This window comes from Coenobita brevimanus, chromosome 24, assembly GCF_032717465.1.
Source record: "Coenobita brevimanus isolate Jiangsu-jjx chromosome 24, ASM3271746v2, whole genome shotgun sequence".
In the NCBI taxonomy this organism is placed as follows: domain Eukaryota; kingdom Metazoa; phylum Arthropoda; class Malacostraca; order Decapoda; family Coenobitidae; genus Coenobita; species Coenobita brevimanus.
Window position 1 is genome coordinate 17964146 of NC_136977.1, and position 18717 is coordinate 17982862.

At 41.5% G+C, this 18717-nt stretch overlaps 1 protein-coding gene across 1 annotated transcript in view; it reads left to right on the top strand.

Moving 5' to 3' along the window:
• Positions 1-18717, top strand: part of LOC145393504 (protein fem-1 homolog C) — a 436136-nt gene that overhangs the window by 361894 nt on the left and 55525 nt on the right. Inside the window, exon 4 of the mRNA XM_080267632.1 lies at positions 3537-3755. Coding sequence (XP_080123758.1) covers positions 3537-3755 — 219 coding nt within the window. The remainder of the gene's footprint in view (positions 1-3536; positions 3756-18717) is intronic.

Consider the following 18717-nt stretch of genomic DNA (forward strand, 5'->3'; position numbering starts at 1 on the left):
CCACGTTGGAGGAGCACCTCAGACTCTTGGAAATTGTCTTCAGTAGACTCCAGAGTTTCAACATGACTGTGAAGCCTAGCAAATGTCAGATTGCTCACAGTGAGGTGGAGTTCCTCGGACATATTGTTGGCAACAATCACTGCCGGTGTCAGGGTGACAAGATCAGGAAAGTTAGGGAAGCCCCGAGACTTGTGACCAAGAAACAGGTTAGGGCATTCCTTGGGCTAGTAGGATACTATAGGAGTTTTATCCCCAACTTTGCTCTCATTGCCCAACCGTTGTACGAGGTGCTACGGAAATATGCTCCAAACACCATTGAATGGGGAGAAGCGCAAGAGAGATCCTTTATCGCTCTTAAGAACATGTTGTGCAAGGAGCCTATCTTGCAGTTGCCTGATTCCAGCAAACCTTTCATACTGCGCACTGATGCTTCACAAGATGGAGTAGGTGCCGTATTGATGCAGGAATCGGAAGGTGGAATCTTCCCAGTGGCATACCACAGCCGTAGGCTAAAACCCGCCGAGAGGAATTACAATACTGTTGAGAAGGAACTCTTGGTTGTGGTTGATGGGGTAAGAAAATATTATTATTATCTTTTGGGGGCACCATTTACTCTGGAAACTGATCATATGCCACTCACTAGTCTTAGCGCTACCAAGATGGCTAATGCAAGATTGACACGCTGGACACTGTATTTACAGCAGTTTAACCTTGTTGTGAGATACATCAAGGGAAGTGATAACGTAGGTGCAGACCTGATGTCTCGCCTGCTAACTGCTGACTAACATGGGCAATTGTTGCATGCTGGGTTCCGTAAGATAGGTGTCCTCAGAGATTTGAGTAATCCAAGGACCAGCCTGGTTCCCAGTTAAAAGTGTAGACCAAATGTCTCACTCGTTGGCCCCACAGGACACAGTATATCCAGGGCCTGTACATACATGTATACCATAAGTTAAGGGGGAAGTTTGAGAACCCTGCAGAGACAGTCTGAGGCTGTGTACGAATTACCTTGTGGAACGTCTCGAGCTGTGGGCCTCTCTGAGGATTCCCGGAGAATGCACATTACCCACATGAGTGTTCACACCCACGGTGGGTGTTAAAACGTGACCTGCCCGAGATTGCGTAGCGATTTTCAGCTTCCTGTATTAGTCGTAAGTGTAGAGTTAGGTTAACCAGTAAACTGCCCGTTCTAAGCAATTTGTGAATTCAAGAACTGGCACGTTTCCTGGTTAATAATGTTAGGTTAACTAGTAAACTGCCCGTTCTAAGAGATTTGAGTAATTCAAGAACTGGCACATTTCCTAGTTAATAAGCATTAACCAGTAAGCTATAAGGGTTCTAAGCAATTTGTGAATTCAAGAATTACGTTTCCTGGTTAATAATGACATAAGTACTGATTGCTAGGCAGAGAGAGAGAGAGAGAGAGAGAAATAACAGTTTTGATGCTCCACCTTAATTCCTTTTGCAGGTGTAGCTGGTGGGTGCAGCATTGCCGTGCAGATCAGCTGGTCGTTCCTGTCGCATGCTGCCGCCCCTTCTCTTCTGCCTCGTCGTCATTATTTTACTACAAATTTATATTACTGTGTCATTTTACACGTAGGTACATTTACACTACAACTGTCACACCCACACCGTGTATTACATACACTACGCTACATAACAATTAGTTGTTAATGTAAATGTAGTGAACTTTCGCTCAGTTTGACCTGAGTACAGGATTTTCACCATCGTCACGGAGTTTTTCCCTCAAGCTTGTTGCTATTAACGTAAATACGAGGTTTTTTCGCTCACTGGCGACTGCGACTTTCTCCTGTAGCAGGATAGCACACACACCACAGTGTGAATCTTGTGTGACTGAGTTAGGATTTATATGTATGTATATTGAAATCTTTCTTCTGAAGGAAGAAAGATTTAATTTTCATGGGGCGTAATGTCACGAATCAAATTCGCGACATTTCCCTTTTGTGAGAAGCCACGAACTATTAGTGGAAAACTCACTGATTATCGTTCAGTTAACCACTCATCGGCGGGAGTCCTTTCAAATCAATTTGTCAGTATCATAAGTGATCGTCCTTGTGTGAGACATTGGCGCGTCCGCTGAGCGATTTGTTTTGAGCGCGTTTCGCTCACTCGACCGTTAGAAAAATGCGGCCTAGTGCTCTGCTTTTCTTTCCCACGACTTAGGCAGTCAAGTGTTTGTTGTGACGGAGAGAGGACCTGTGCAGCAGTGTGAGAGGTCAGCTAGTACCCAAACTCCACTTTACAGTTCTCCAGTGCTCCCACCCTTGGTGATACACAGCATTCATTGACCAGTATTTCTTTTCGTTTTCCTAGGCTAAGAGTTTAGTTAAGTGAGCTGTTTCCTTACATGCTGGCCGGCTGCGCCGCATGTTGTGTTCTTTTCTAGGCGTAAGAATTTAGCTCTTGTGTGAGTGAGTGAGTGCGATCTCTTTATTTGAATTCATTTGAAGTGTAACGTTAAATTTATTTTTGTAATCAATAAATTTAACAGTTCTTTTTCTTGAGCTTAATGTAATGTAAACTCTTGTTTCATTTCTCCACAATTAAGCTTATTTTCCATATAGCTCCTAGCTTGCATAAACATTTGCCTTTCATAACTGGTACTTAGGCCAGTCTTGTTGTATTAAGCTTAAAATCTGTTGTGCCTCCTAGGAGTTAAGCATCAGCAAGAACCTGATACTATTGTTAGTATTATTTATTGTCAGGGGTGAAGTAACTTTCTCCAGAGGCTACAGTACTAATAAACAGCAGTTGAGTGATTAGTCTCTGCTGTGTACTGTCGAGAAAGTTTATAAATTCTCGTTCTTAGAGAATCGTTGCTTGATTTAGCAAGACAATCATTGTCTTTGCTATTGAACATTAATATCAATTAAATAATATTTAGCATTTATTTTTAAAACCCCGTGACAGACTTGAAGATGGTTGGAAAGCCAGTTATCATTGATACAAGAGACAACTGCTCCTGAGGCACAAAAGAAAAAAGAAAAAAAAAATCCATGGCCAATATGCCACTGGATATTGGTTATACTGTATTGGTGTAAATGGTATACCATCATCTTTGCTGGTGTTCATACTACTGTATATATATATATATATATATATATATATATATATATATTGTGTGTGTGTGTGTGTGTGTGTGCACATGTAGAAGGCTGTGGCACTGAGATAGAGCCAGGATTCAGGAAGTTTGAATGGTCAGTGAGTGAGTGACAGACTCATTTTGCTGGCACACATTTGATAGTTCTCCTTCTGTTGAGCTTTCTGTATCCTTGCTTTGTAAACCCTACTACCTTACTCCATCATTCTGGGAAAGAGGTAAAAATGATGATGATGAATAGGTGTAGTTACAATATACTGATATACCATGAAAGTACAGCAGTGAACTATTTTTAAATCCTCAAAGGTTGCTTTATATAATGTATGGTATTCAATAAATTTTTTGTATGACTTGAATATCAGTATAATAATACAATAATGTACCATTTTTTAAAAATTATATCTTTCCTTTGCAGACATTGAGGTCGCCAATCGTCATGGTCACACATGTTTGATGATTGCCTGCTACAAGGGTCATTTTGAAATTGCCAAGTACCTTATAGAAATAACTGCCAATGTAAATCGAAAAAGTGTCAAAGGCAACACTGCTTTACATGACTGTGCTGAGTCAGGATCCCTTGACATCATGAAACTTCTTTTGGACCACAATGCCAAAATGGACGTAGATTCTTATGGTAAGTTGCAGACAGCAGTATACTATATCTTGTCATACCATCCATGTAGCTATTATTTCATAATGCCTTAATCAAAACTCACTCTGCTGTTTTAATGTAGACAGTGTTCCAGTATATAGTTGCACTCTTGTATGTGATGGAGCTACATCAAGTAAAAACTCATCGCATAACGATTTGTTATATACTAAGGTTAATATAACATGGGTTCAAGGGGGCTAGGGACGGGGCTATGGACCACATATCCTAAAATCTCAAAAATCACCTCTGCCACCCACCTGAATCTGTCTTAGGCCAGTCTGGGTCATCACCAAGGATCCCCCCCCCCCACCCCTCAAGGCTTTAGGACAGCTGGGGAGCTTGGGCAATCACTCCGGACTTCTCAGGAGGAGGTGAGGTGAGGAAATATGGGGAGAGTGCAGTGGGGGAGGCAAGGGAGAACAAAGTGGTGAGGCCAAGGGAGGGTGTGGTGGTGGGGCAGCATAAGGGTGAACAGGCGATGATGAAGATGAGACAGACAAGATGGAGGCCGAGTGTAGCATTTGCACCCCTCTTGTTGATGGTCTTGGCTCTTCCTTGGTGCTGGTGTTGTCACATGGAAGAAGAAGGTGATCTGCCTTGCTACGTTTTTCATAGTTGCCAGGAGCTCCCCGTACAACCTCAAATGTTGCTCTGTGCCATATGTCACCACGTCAGTCCTCACCAGGTTTGGGTCCTTGCTCGGGATATATGACATGGCCACATCCATCTTTGCAAGGAACTCCTTCATTGTCTTATGTCCATGACACAAATGAGCTCATCCTTGCCACCATTCTGTGCCTTCACCACCTGCTCCCTTAGCTCAGTGAGCTCATCTGTCAAGAGTTGTTTGGTGTGGCTGTCCAGGATCTCTTGCACATTATCTTCGTTGACTTTCTCAAACCCTACCTTATGTAAGAGGTCGAGGATTTCACAGCAGATGTTCTCCATTACCAGGAACCCCATGAACACACTCTGGCCATACTTTCCTTCAGACAGCATTCTGTGGGCCCAGCTGTACCTCCTTCCATGCTGGTGTAATGTTTTCAGCAATGTTCTTTCATGTTCTATTTTTTCGAGAACTTCTGCACTGTCATATAATAATATAAATACAGTATACAGTCATGACTCATTGTAAGATGGTGGTATATCAAGTAAAAAAAAAAAAAAAAACATTGCGTCGTGATTTATCGTATGGTAAGGTCAATATAACATGGGTTCAGTGGAAAGAAGGAGGGGGCCAATGACCATGGTACCTTTAAAAAATACATATACATCATCCAATCCTGTGTTTCCCCATGAGGAACATAGAAGCTTAGGGCTAGACAAGTAGGTCCTGACGTTTAAGGGGAGTGTGGTCAGCCTCACTCATCCCTGAGTGGCATTACATGAGCAATAAACCTCAACCATCCCCCGGATATAAACCGACACAGGTTCAGTCCAGTTGGAGTGCCTTAATTAACCCACTCAACCACCAGGTGCCATAGATTAGTTATATGGTTACCACCCTGCATGGTAAATGGTTTCCTGGTGTACAGGAAGCCATTTGGCATGTCACTCAATATAGAGTCACCAGTAGACAGAAGGAAGAGGAAAGGATGAAGAAAGAAGGACGTGAGAGGAAGGAAGGAAGAGAGGAAAGGGCAGCCACCCGAGAGCAGCATTACTTCAAGTGAGTGTATGGATGAAGAAAGAAGGACCTAAGAGGACGGAAGGAAGAGAGGAAAGGGCAACCACCCGAGAGCAGCATTGCATTGAGTGAGTGGATAGTGAGTGCCCTCACCTGCCACTAGCCCTTAAAAATTAATAATAATAATAATAATAAAAAAATTGGGGGGCTTGCCTTCAGCACCCCAGTAGCATCACACTTTCCACTAAGGGTAGCATCCTTGCCAGACGTGATTTCCAAATCACAAGTTTTACAATTCACATGCAGAAAGTTATCACTTCACTAGTGTCACACACTGCAGTATATGTTACACACTTATTGACGCATAGTAATGGTGTTTCATTGGCCTTTCATGCACAAAATGGAATGAGAGGCAGATGATCACAGCAAATAAAAACACTGGACGGCCAGCTTGACTTGATCAGCCAACAGAGACACTGTGACCATACAGGGAACATGATTTCCCAATCACAAGTTTTATTATTTCACACACAAAAAGTTATTGTCACTTAATGTCACACACTGAACTATTTGTTAAGCACTTGCAGTATCTGGCAATAGCAGTGGTGTTTCAGTGGCCTTTTATACACAAGATGGAGTGAAAGGCAGATGATCACAATGAATGTAAACACTGGGCGGCCATATTGGCCCAAAGAGCTGACAATGAGTTATCATTCTAGTGAATCTGCGATAATTTTGCCATCGTTTTTCCGAAAATGGGTCCAACTTTTTGTTCGTCATTATAGTGATTTATTACATAGCCAGTAGACGTATCGTAAGACTTTATTGTGCTATATATATCTGCATGAAAAAAATGAACACAGATGTATATTTCGCTAACCTCCATACAGGCATAAGTGTTGACTTCAAGCAGATAATAGATGCACCCGAGGCCAGTGCAACCAGTTAATGGCAGGCCATGTGCGAGAGAGGAAAGAATGAAAAAAGAAAAAACGAAGCCAAAGAACAGTTGTTATAAGTAAAGATTGAATAAAATGATGAAAATCAAAGAAAATAGATTGAAATATTAAAATGAAATAAGCGAGGAAGAGAAATATTGAAAGAAAGTGGTGTTAAGAGGAAAAAAAAGAGGAAGGGAGAGGAAGACTGTGACCCACACATAGTGGAAAGTTTGAAGACTGTGACCCACGCTTAGTGGAAAGTGTATCTGAACTCCTGCTATAGGACTTGTCACACTGTCATATTCACTGTCATTTTGTGGCTCATATTCACTATCTTCCTCAACAGTTAACCCAGCATGTATGTTAGAATCATCCCCTGTCGAGTCTGTCTCTAACAAAATGGACATAAATTCTTTGTTACTATTGGAGGGAGGAGCATAGGGGGCCGTCACATCTCACACGTCCTTCTGTGTTCAAGAGCCAGACTGAATCAATCAGGGATCACTGAGAATATGGACAACTTGGGGAAAAAATATATATATGTACAGTAATCCCTCAATTAACCGACGTACAGTAATCCCTTTAAGACCCGGACACCTCAAGTCCCGGACATTTTGGGCTTGGGTCAAAAAAAAAAAAAAAAAAAAAGCCAGTGTGTGTTCATTCCTACTCTAAATTTGCCACTCGGTGACGAACAGTTGTGTTTTGGCGTGTAGTTCCGGCGACGTCCATTAGAGCACCCCTGCATCCTCCCCATTCCCTGCCTACCTACCATCGTGACTGCACGCTCATCGCCATGGTTGCCCACGTGCTCGCTTTCGTGGTGGACAGTGAATAAACTGCAATACCTCGCCACTAGACCACATGGGAATTTACAGTGTTGTGCAGTGTTAAGAAATTAGAATTCAGAGTGCAAAGGATGATATGCATGGTGCAAGTAAGAACAGAATGTGCAGTGTTAAACAGTCATAATTCACAGTGAAAAGGATCAAGTGCAGCGCAACACTGGATTACTGTACGTGCTTCAAGTGCACCTTCACCACTGTCAGAGCCATAGAGGAGGCGTGTTAATCTTCGCTACGGCCATGGATGTGTTGTAAGTACCCTGTACACTGCTAAATACTTTCCATACTCACTTCTGATTTCTCATTCTCTGGTTCCTTCTCATTTATTTCATGGTTTCTGTCCCTTATTTGTGTGCATAGGGTCTTAAATAGGTGCTATGCATGTCCAGTAGAGAGTTATTTATGGTCCTTCCAAAATATCCAGATCGTTTGGGCATTGTCCCTCACGGGAGTTCCCCTTCGAGCGACGCTGCCGAATCTGTACCAAAACACACCTCTCTGTCTCATGTCAGCTATTTACTACTTCTAAATGAAATTTATTTACAGTATATATATATATAAAATTCTCTAATGTAGCTATATAGTGTAAGAAAATGCCTATTGTTTTTAATAATAACAATGACTTTTTTATAAATACCTCAACACTTGGCAACGTTGCTTTCAAACGTTGTCGCGCTTATAGGTGAGTCAGTGAGGGTAGGTCAGGTGTCAATCCGCAGGTCATTTCCTCTCTGACCACCATCAAAGATGGAAGCTCTTACCCCTACTTCTCGCCCTCGTCTGCTCCACAGTCGAGAAAAAGAACTTATTTACAGCGTAAGTAAGTATTTTTTAGAAGAGAAGGCAAACAGGGGACCTATAATTGATCCCTCAAAAGCTGTTGCTCGAACAGCAAAGGCCACCAACGTGAGTGAAGTAACAGTCAGACGAATTTGCTCTTCCTTCAATCAAGCCTGCATTACACAAAAGTCACCAGAACAGCCTGTATTCTTGTCACCAGCAAAGAAGCGCTCTGCAACCATCACCAATTTAGATGACTTCGACAAACGTGTGGTGAGAAGAACTATCTTAGGATTCTATGAAAGGAAGGAGATCCCTACACTGCATAAAACAAAAGAACTTAAGGAAAATATCTCCTTCAATGGATGCATTGATTCCCTGCGCAAGATTCTCACAGAAATTGGTTTCAAGTATGGAAAAGTTGATGGCCGAAAATTCCTTATGGAAAGGAGCGATCACCATAAACTGTAGATTTTATATGCAGAGAGAGAGAGAGAGAGAGAGAGAGAGAGAGAGAGAGACAGACAGACAGACAGACAGACGAAGTCAGGAGGCTTTTCCTCAAATTCTAATAATTCATAAAACTGTATAGACTTTTTATAGAAATAAATCTCCATAAAATGTTGATTTTATATGAAGAGAGAGAGAGAGAGAGAGAGAGAGAGAGAGAGAGAGAGAGAGAGAGCTGGGAGTGAGGGTTAACCCTTGTCTCTAATCCGATAATTGGCCCAGTAGAAACTGTGGCAACATCGCACGTAGGGGAAGTCCCATGAGGGACAACGCCTAAACGATCTGGATAAATTGGAAGGACCATAGGTAGCTTATAAAGTTAGGTTGGGTTGGGGGTCTATAAGTACTGTACCTGTCCAGGGGCATTTTTCCCAAGTCCCAGACATGCCTTTGGCTCTATTACATCAGATCTTGGAGGGATTACTGTAATAGATTCAAAGGCATGTCCAGATATGGAGCAATATTTCCTACTGTACCTATACCCAACCTTTATGTACAGTACCCATTCTAGTTGTGTCTGTGTTCTCTGGTCTTTCAGCTGTATTTAGACATCACACTTGGATATATCCATTATAATGCAAGATACTAAGAAAACAATGCATAAACAACAAAAATCCACAAATACCCTGCCTGTTACTACAGTACCCCTCCTGATTGTGGCATTGTTCTTCAGCCTTTCAGCTATGTAGACATCAAAACACACATAGGAATATCCATTATAATGCTAAACACTAAGAAAACAATGCATAAACAATAAAAATTTATTAATACCCTACCCATATGTGCAGTACCCCTCCTAATTGTTGCACTTTTCTTCAGTTTTTCAGCTATGTAGACATCAAAACACACATGGGAATAACCACTGTATTGCTAGACATGAAGAAAGCAATGCATAAACAACAAAAATCCACAAAAAAATCAATGAAGACGTTGGTTACAAAAAGAATTTTAGCCCTCTCAGGAACCACAAGTTTTCAGTGAATTTCAGGGACACCAGCAGAGCTGAGAACCCAGCTATGGCTGCTACCACACTCACAAAGAAAAACATTTCCAGGGCCAGATTTGCCCTCGGAAATTGGTTATAATGGTATAAATTGTATACCGTCATCTTCGCCGGTGTTTGTACTATAAGATAAGCTAATAAAAACACACAAAACTGATGAGTAAAACACAGAAATGCAGTGAGAATAAATTTGTTCAAGAGTAATAATAGCTTCAAATAACTTCCCAACATCCCAGTGCAAAATTTTACCAGCACTGTGCAAGAGCCAAGCATATGTCTAGATGCATAATTTCACGAGTTTTCTCCTGATGCTTTCGGAATTTTGATACCACATAGTATTTAATCAGAGTACAAAAACTAAAAAAAAAAATAACTCATGATGATGCAGGGAGGTACGTGGTGGGAAGCCAGGTGGGCAGCACACTGAGCAGGGGTAGAGGAGGGTGAGGGGATGAGGAGGGAGACATGTCTGGCAGCACTGAATGTGGAGGGGGATGGAGAAGGGACTGGGGGGGGGGGTAGAAGAGAGGGCGGCCAGGGGACTTTGATCATTCGGTGAGGAGGCTGAAGGGCATTTTTGCTCTGCCGGTGGGTTAGGGTCTGTATTACTTGCTTACTTGTTCGTGACTGGTACGTTCCCAATGATCCAGGTGGCTGGGGGACTTTGACCGTTTGGTGAAGAGACAGACAGCCATTTTTGCTCAGCTGGTGGGTTCGAGTCTGTATTACTTGTGCATGACCGGTAGCCTCCAAGTGATCCGGGCAGCTGGGGGACTTAACCGTTCGGTTAGGAGCTGGACTGCCAAATTTGCCCAGTTTATGGGTTAGGGTCTATTATCTGTTCTCGCTGGCCGTCTGCCAAACTGATTTTTAAAAAATTGTTGGCTGCCCAACTGGTGATGTCAGGCATTTTATGTTGGGATACAGACAAATATATCCGGATAAGGATATAATACAGCCAAGGCCAAACATATGGATGTGGAGCATGTCAGATACAGAGTGTCTGGGTAATCAAGTGATTATTGTATTATATACATAATTGGTTTATAAGATATTATGTTAAAGAGAAGAAGCACACCATTGGTCTGGGCTTCTGAAGTTTCTCTTACCCATATGTACAGTCAACTCAGATAGATCAGTGGGTTTGTTTGTCACAATTTTCTAATTCAAGGTACTTTTCCAGCCAAACTGTGATCACCTCCTACATCACGGTAACCAATTTGATAGCCACAGTCACAGCGATTACTCTACCAAGTGACTCAATTCCGAGGAGTTTTCTAGGTTGCAGCATCATTTACACCAGTCACGGCTGGGAGTCAATCATATTCAAGCATGTCAAGCCAATCACAGCTCTTCCCACCCATGCCTACCGGTAGTTGCGCGCTCTAGTTCACCCTGTTGTCCCCACTACTACCACACATACCTTGTACTTAGAGGCCATAGTGTGCCTCAAGTCTCAGAACCTCTCCCCCTCCCCTGTCTCCTTTAGCATTATCGTCAATCGGAGGCAGGTACGGACCCTACAATATTGTTCATTCCCATTAAATACATGCATTACATACTGTTTTGAAAGTGTGTTAGTGTTTGCTGGTGACTAGTCGGTAAGTATGGTGGTAGGAGGCAACTTTGCCGAGAGGTTAGACTCATAAGCACTTTTCCCCATTAGTTATGTTATGTATAATTCATGGAATTTCTAAACCTATCTATCTGTCTGTCTGTCTATAGCGAGACGCCTTAATCCTATAAGGGGTGGCCACAAACAAATCACCTCCATGTCGCCCTGTTCCCCGCCATTTCACTGCCCAGCTTCCAGCTCACTCTCCCTCTCTCATATTTCTAAGCCACAGTAGGTAATAAGACAAAAATAATCGTGAATGACCTGAGTTGATTGTATTATTATATGACTGACAAATCAATGCCACACTGCTCACACCCATAACAAAAGCAGATATGCCACATCTAAACATGCCAAAGTAGCCATCCTGAGCATTCTTTAATCCCTGTTGCCTCAGTTTCATAACTTTAGGATGCATGTACAGGCATCACAAACCCCATACTGGCAGTCCACTTTTTGGGATGTACACATATACAGACAACAAGTTTCCGGTACCAAAGATATTATGTTACCTGTACAACCACACCACACTGTCTACATACCTGTTTTTCCTCTCCATATACTGTAACTTCACATCAAGTATCATGATAAATTAACTACATTTACCCCCAAGCATAGCATCATGGTTATTCCAGTAAATTGCTAGCAAAAGTTAGTGATAACAACAGAGTACTGCTTGTAATGATTTCTTCATTTTCATTCTTTTATTTCTCTCAGACCATTGCCTTCAGTGTATTGCAAGTTGATGTGATGGTGAGAAAGTGTAGTGAATGGCGACAGCTACAATACCGTATATATATATATATACACTCAAACCTTGAGTACCGAGGGCAATAGGGACTGGACAAGGACGACCGTGGTACCCAAATCCGCGTCACTCAGACAATATGTTTACATGTATAATGGTACAATGTGTTCTGGCAGCTTTCCAAAACTCTCACTTTTACCCCTTCTTACCACCTAACCCCACTTAAATTACCCCCACTTGCACCCACCATCAGGTAAAACATTGAAAGAGATATAACTGTTGTAATTAAAAACATCAGTGGTATTAAAAATAGCATTAACAAAAACGAAAAGTTGGGCTGGGTACCCTTTTGTTGATACGTAGCTCCCTGGTATTTTCCTCCCATCCCCCAACCCCAATGTTGTTGTCAAAGTTTCGCCTTCTCTCATATCATGTGGCTTTCAGGAGAGACCTTAGGCCATATGGTTAGACAAAAATTTATGGGTCTGGCAGTTTTAGAGTACGAAATAGAACGAAAATTTGTGCTAACAAGAAAAAATTACTTTCATCCGTGTGTTCTCGTGAGTTAGCGTTCAGTTTCACATTTTTCGTTTGATATCGCGTTTTCCAACGCATTTCTGATAGACTAAACATATGGCTAAACTGCTCAATCAGTTTGAAATGTGTTGGGAAGAGTGATGCCGAATGAAGAGTAATGTGTTGGGAAGAGCGATACGGAACGAAGAATGTGAAACGGAACGCTAACTCAGGAGAACACATGGATGAAAGAGTACCTTTTTTCTGGTTTGCAAACATTTTTGCTCCATTTTGTTCCCTAAAACAGCCAGACCCGTAAATTTTAGTCTAACTACTGTATATACGGCCTAACGTCTCTCCCGAAGGCCACATGATACGAGAAGGCGAAACTTTGACAACAACATTGGGGCTGGGGGGCGGGAGTAAAATACCGTGGAGCTACGTATCAACAAAAGGGTACTCAGTGGAGGTGGTGTTGACCCAGTCCAACTTCTGTTTTTGTTAATGCCATTTTTAATACCACTGATGTTTTTAATTACAACAGTTATATCTCTTTCAGTGTTTTACCTGATGGTGCGTATAGGTGGAGGTAAAGTACGTGGAGTAAGATAGTAAAAAGGGGTAAAAGTGAGAGTTTGCTTTCTCAGACGCTCCACATAACGCCCTATAAGCTTCTCAGTCAGTTTCAGGATAACATATAAACCTTCACAGCTGCCAGGATTGCATGACTTCCTACGCACGATCTTTATCTTCTCCCAGTCCTTCCAAATCGTTATGATAGTGCTTTCTTTAATGCTATTTTTTTTTTTTTCGTAAATGTACGCTTTACTTAAAGCAGTGGATGAACCTTACCAATTCAGTTCATATTCCTCCAGTTGGTTTTCTGTATTTTTCTGACTATTTTCAGGGTGGCAAATTACCTTTTCCTGCTGAAAAATTTCCCACTTTTTATCATCACGTTCCTTAACCCCTACACCGCGGGCTTGTTTACCAATGACTTGCGTGTCCCGCGGGGTTATTTGGGCTCCGACAGACTCTCAAAAAATATTTGCCAAAAATCATTTATTAGTCCTAGAATAATAAAATTACATATGCTTATGGCACATACCTTCAGCTTTCTCCTGGAATGATTGTTGAGCCTTCGTCGGTTACCGTAGGACTTGTGGAGACCTCTGAAGTAGGGTAACGAAGTCTCCACTTTACGCTTCCCGACAGCCCGTAATATGAGTACCACAGCCAGATACAAACACTATAAACACTATTCTACAATTTTCAAGTAGTTTGGGATCCATACTAAAAAAAAAAAACACTGTGAAAGCAATGGAAATTACGAGCGCGTCTGATCGTCGTACTGGCACTAGTTCGCTCTTGGTACTCTGTCATTTATTATTCATAAAACCCCTCACACTTTATATTTCTATTACTATATAACACTTATATATATCTACAGTCTTTATCCATAAGTTTCCTTCAGTAGTATTAGTTTATTGTCACTGTAGGGATTCAATTTCTTTCAGTAAAATACGTAGCATTCACTTTCTCGTCCTGTATACTGGCATTGAGAGTGAATGTCACTTTCATCTTCACTCTCATAACTCATAGCATTCAGACATGCTAGAGTGAAACTTTCACTTTCATTACTCCTAGGGTATATACTCGTATTCTTATAATACTACTCATTTACATTTCTATTTACGTTCTCTATTTTATTTACGATATTTACATTTCTATTTTATTTACACTGTGTTATGCACTGTCACTTGAAATAACTTATAAAACTATTTTCCTTTGTTCACATATATTTACATTCATTACTTTCACTTGCTGTTTACACATTATTTACACATTATTTACAATTCCACTTGCACTGTTTTACTCAATAGAAAGATCGTAGTCACTCTTTTATCAATTGTCAGCCCTTTACCTCTTTCCACACGAGGTTTAGTAGGGGGTAAAGGTCACAGGGCCATTTGCATGGGGGTGAAAAAAGGCCTTGAAGTCAGCAAGAAGAAACATACGTACCCTCGCTTTGGAAGACGAGAGTAAACTGATAACGGAGGGCTGGGGTGGAGGCCTGCTTAGGGGTTATTCAGAGTTACCAATATTAGTTCTTGAAACAGCTAAGTCTAGCACTGAAATGATTGGCAGGAAATCTAGACAATACATTATAAATTTGGTAGTTCCAGGTGAATGTAAATATCATTTAGGCTTCTCCCTTCCCTCCTTACATGTATATTTATTACGAAAATAGATTAGAGGCCTACTTAGGAGATATATATTCAGAGCTACCAATGTTAGATCTTGAAACAGCTTTGTCTAGCACTGAAATGATTGGCAGGAAATCTAGACAATACATTATAAATTAGGTAGTTCCAGGTGAATGTAAATATCACTTAGGCTTCTCCCTTCCCTCCTTACATGTATATTTATTACGAAAATAGATTATACGGCATATTTCAAGGGGAAAAAAGCAGCGAAAATTAGCGAACGAGTGCACGTGAGGTGTTGTCAGGTGATAATTAGCCAATTCCAGGTGTATGGCACTCTCACTTACCTTATTTCTTTCTTGTATATATTATTTGGTATAAGAATAGGACATAGGGCTTATTTCAATGGATGAAATCAGTGAAAAATTCCAGGGAAGATTTACTTAGCGTAGCACGGCCGGGCAGGCGAGAGGATAGGGTAATGGAGAGGGGGTAGGGAGGGGAGTCAAGAACGGGGAGAAATGGCTAAATTGTCAACAATGGATAGGAGTACAGATGAGATTAGGAGTGCTGACTAGTGTTGGACATTGGCAGTACTGATAGATGATACAAGCCCCCACTTGGAAGCCCGGGTGAATTCAAAATAACACAGAATCACAAAAGCGACGCCCCGCGATATGATCCCTTGCTCCCAAGCGTCACGAAAGTGACGCCCCGCAGTTAAGGGGTTAAGCCATAACATGATTGTCTTTTGATGTACTCAAAGGTGATTTTCGTCTCCCAACTTCCCAACTGGATGCTAGGTTAGGTTAGGTTAAATTATAAGGTATAGTTAAGCTAGGTTAGGTCAAGTTTAATCACTTAGGACAGGGGCTTAGTAAGTTGGTCCTCACATTTAAGATGAGAGTGACCAGCCTCACTCATCCCTGAGTGGCATTTTGTGAACAATAAACTCCAACCACCCTTTGGATATAAACCTGCACGAGCTCAATCCATTTGGTGCGCTATATTTACCCACTAAACCACCAGGCGCCATAATTTAGCTATATAGTTACCACCCAGCGGAGTAAATGGTTTCCTAGTGTACAAGAAATCATTTGGCTTGTCACTCAGTGTGGAGTCACCCCAAGGCAGAAGAAAGAGGAAAGAATGAAGGAAAAAAAAGACAGAAGGGGGAGTGAAGAGTCACACATAGGCATAAGGAAGAGGAAAGAATGAAGGAAAGAAAGACAGAAGAGGATGGAAGGAAAGAAGGCAGGAAGAAAGGAAAGGGCAGTCACCCAAGAGAAGCACGACATCAAGTGAGTGGATGGTGAGCGCCATATTGACACATAGGATTCTAAAGGCTCTTGCTATCATAATTGATCATTAAATAGTCATTTTGTAAATGTGTGATATGCATTATTAAACATGGAGAGCTTTCATTAAGTGAAAATGCCTACACATGCAAGCATGGTACACCAATTTTCTGGCATCGGTTGGTCCAACACTCATTTTAATCCTGACAAGATTGTGAGAGGGCACTTGAAATTCCAGCTCCTGCCAGAATAGTTTACCAGGTGGCTGCAGATGGTGTTGAGTGTAGTAAATGCTCAGTTGGATTGCTTGCACTGCATATCTTGGTAGTGATCCATTTGTTATGTGTGATTTTATCTCATTTTACTAACACAACCCTAGCTATGGCTTCTAAGAATGATGCAAATGTCATTGATGGTGTCAAAGTGTAAACATTAGGTTGTTCCAGTACAGTCAAACCTCCTTGATCGTGGTTAATTGGTCCACAAAACTACCACAATGACAAAGCCTCTCAGTAACCAAATAAAGCAGTACCGTAAGTGAGAATAAATGTTAATTGGTTCAGGGCCCACATGTTTATTATAACTTTTTTGCCTTATACCCAAATTCTGCCAAGGATCCTTGGACTTCTGCAACTCACGATCATGTACCAGACTACCCTTTTCTCTAATGTTTCTCGTAACTTTATGAGCCAGCACTATTATCACTGTATTTTTCTGTTAATACAAAATTCTCACAGTGAACCATTCCTGACCATCAGTTTCTGTTCTTGTGAACATGACACTTTTCATCAGATTTCTTGTTCATTTAGTTAAGTTTACCCTTAAATAATGTATCACCACCTCAGCTTATTTTTAATTACTGACAGTCAAATCAGATAATTATTCCCATCACTGGTATCTGCTGAGACACTTTAAAGTGAGTGTAGCACATAAAGTGTTATTATGTTTCTGAGTTGTTTGCCTATGGAAGCCATTCGCCACGACACACGCAATTACCATAGTAACCAATACGTAGCTACCCAGTGACCTACTGCACTGGCTACCTGTACTTTCACTTCTGTTTTCGCTCACCTGTCTGGTCACAGCGGTGTATGAACAGCTGTTTGAGGAGATTAAATGCAGTAAGGCAGTTTATTATACAAAGAAAAAAAAAGACAAGAAAGATAAGGCAGAACTGTTAAAAAAACTGAACTGTGGTGTTCCTGTGCGGAAGTTGTGTGACACATATGGTATTGGTTCACCAGCTGCTTATGATATAAAGAAGCAGAGGGGGAAAAAAAAATTTATCAGAGTGATTGAAAGAAGCAAATGAACATTAGAAAAACATTTGAAAGATAGTTAGAGTACTGACCATGATCAAGTGATGATGGAATGGTTTCAACAGCACTGGATGAAGAGGACTTGTCAGGTACAGTATCCATGGAAAGCTGGTGGTCTGTTGGGGCATTTTATTGAATGGTTGGGATTGCTCAGACTTTCCACGTCTGCCAACCTACCGAATGCTCAGATCTCGCTTTTTTGGTACCGTACTTTGCAAACTCTCCTTGATGCTCCCACTACTGAGGACCGTGTCACTGTGACTATGGAAAGCATCAGCTATGTGAGACATGCCAGAGAGAGCATGTTTGTTGTGAGCTGCTGGAGTGACCAGGGCCCGTCTTTTTCACGTCCTTCACTGTTTGTCCCACTGACACCTGCCCACACCTCAGAATGGGGTACAAGAACCATATCCAGCAAGAAGAGGCTCAAATTCTTGCCATGAGGGAGACAAAAATGTTAGTGAAGATATGTCAGTGTGCAGGGAAGAGCAAGTCAGCTATATTCTACCTCCTTGCAAAAGCCAAAAATATACTTCAGGGTGAAGCTCCATCCTGTAAATTTAAGCCAGGGTATCCCAGAAAGACATCAGCAGCTACTGACAAGCTTATCGAGAGGCAAGTATTGATAAATCTGTGAATCACATCAAGACAACTGAAGCAGGCCAACTCCACCCTCCATGGAAGTGTTGCAGAATGTATCATTCAAGAGCACTGTCAGACACACCTGAACCTGCCTCTTTGCTCCCTGACCAGAAAACCCCTACTCACTTGCAAGATGCATGCTGTCTGTCTTGGTTTTGCAAGAAAATACAAAGATTTCACCACTGAGGACAAGAATGATCTTATGGAACAGCAAGCCGACTTTCCTGTGTGGTGAAGTAAGGCATGGCAAGCTGAGATACCCCTCACATATGAATCCCCTAGACAACTATTATGTGCAACTGACTGTCAAGCACCCTGATTCAATTATGATTTTGGATTGCTTCAGTGGGGAGATAGATCGAGGAGGATTGTATGTGTTTCCCATGAACCGGACTGAAGGGAGACTTTTTATGAGATCCACAACTGCAACTTCATGCAAGATAGTGCACCATGTTACAAGACAAAGAAGGCCATGAAATAGCTGTCAGACAAGCAGGTGAATGTCCTTCATTGGACTGGGAATTCTCTAGATCTGTATCCCATCAAGGAGCTGTGGTCTCACATGAAGTTTAAACTTCAAGAAAGGAACTCCACTTCAATGCCTCATCTTCTTGATGCCATCAGAGACATCTGGGTGCATGAAATTGGCCTTGACGACCAAAGAAACCTTGCTGGCTGTATGACATGTTGTATTCAAGCTTTTTTGAAAGCATGCAGTGTCCACACAAAGTACTAAATAAAAAAAAATGAAAGGTACTGTATGTGTGTGTGTTTTGTTTTGTACCAATACTTCAGATTTTCTGCAGTTATTGTAGCTCGATAACAAACTAGGCTATTGTTCCTTAAAGAACTTAAATTAGATCGTGAGTGTGATTACACTGAAGGATAGTGGG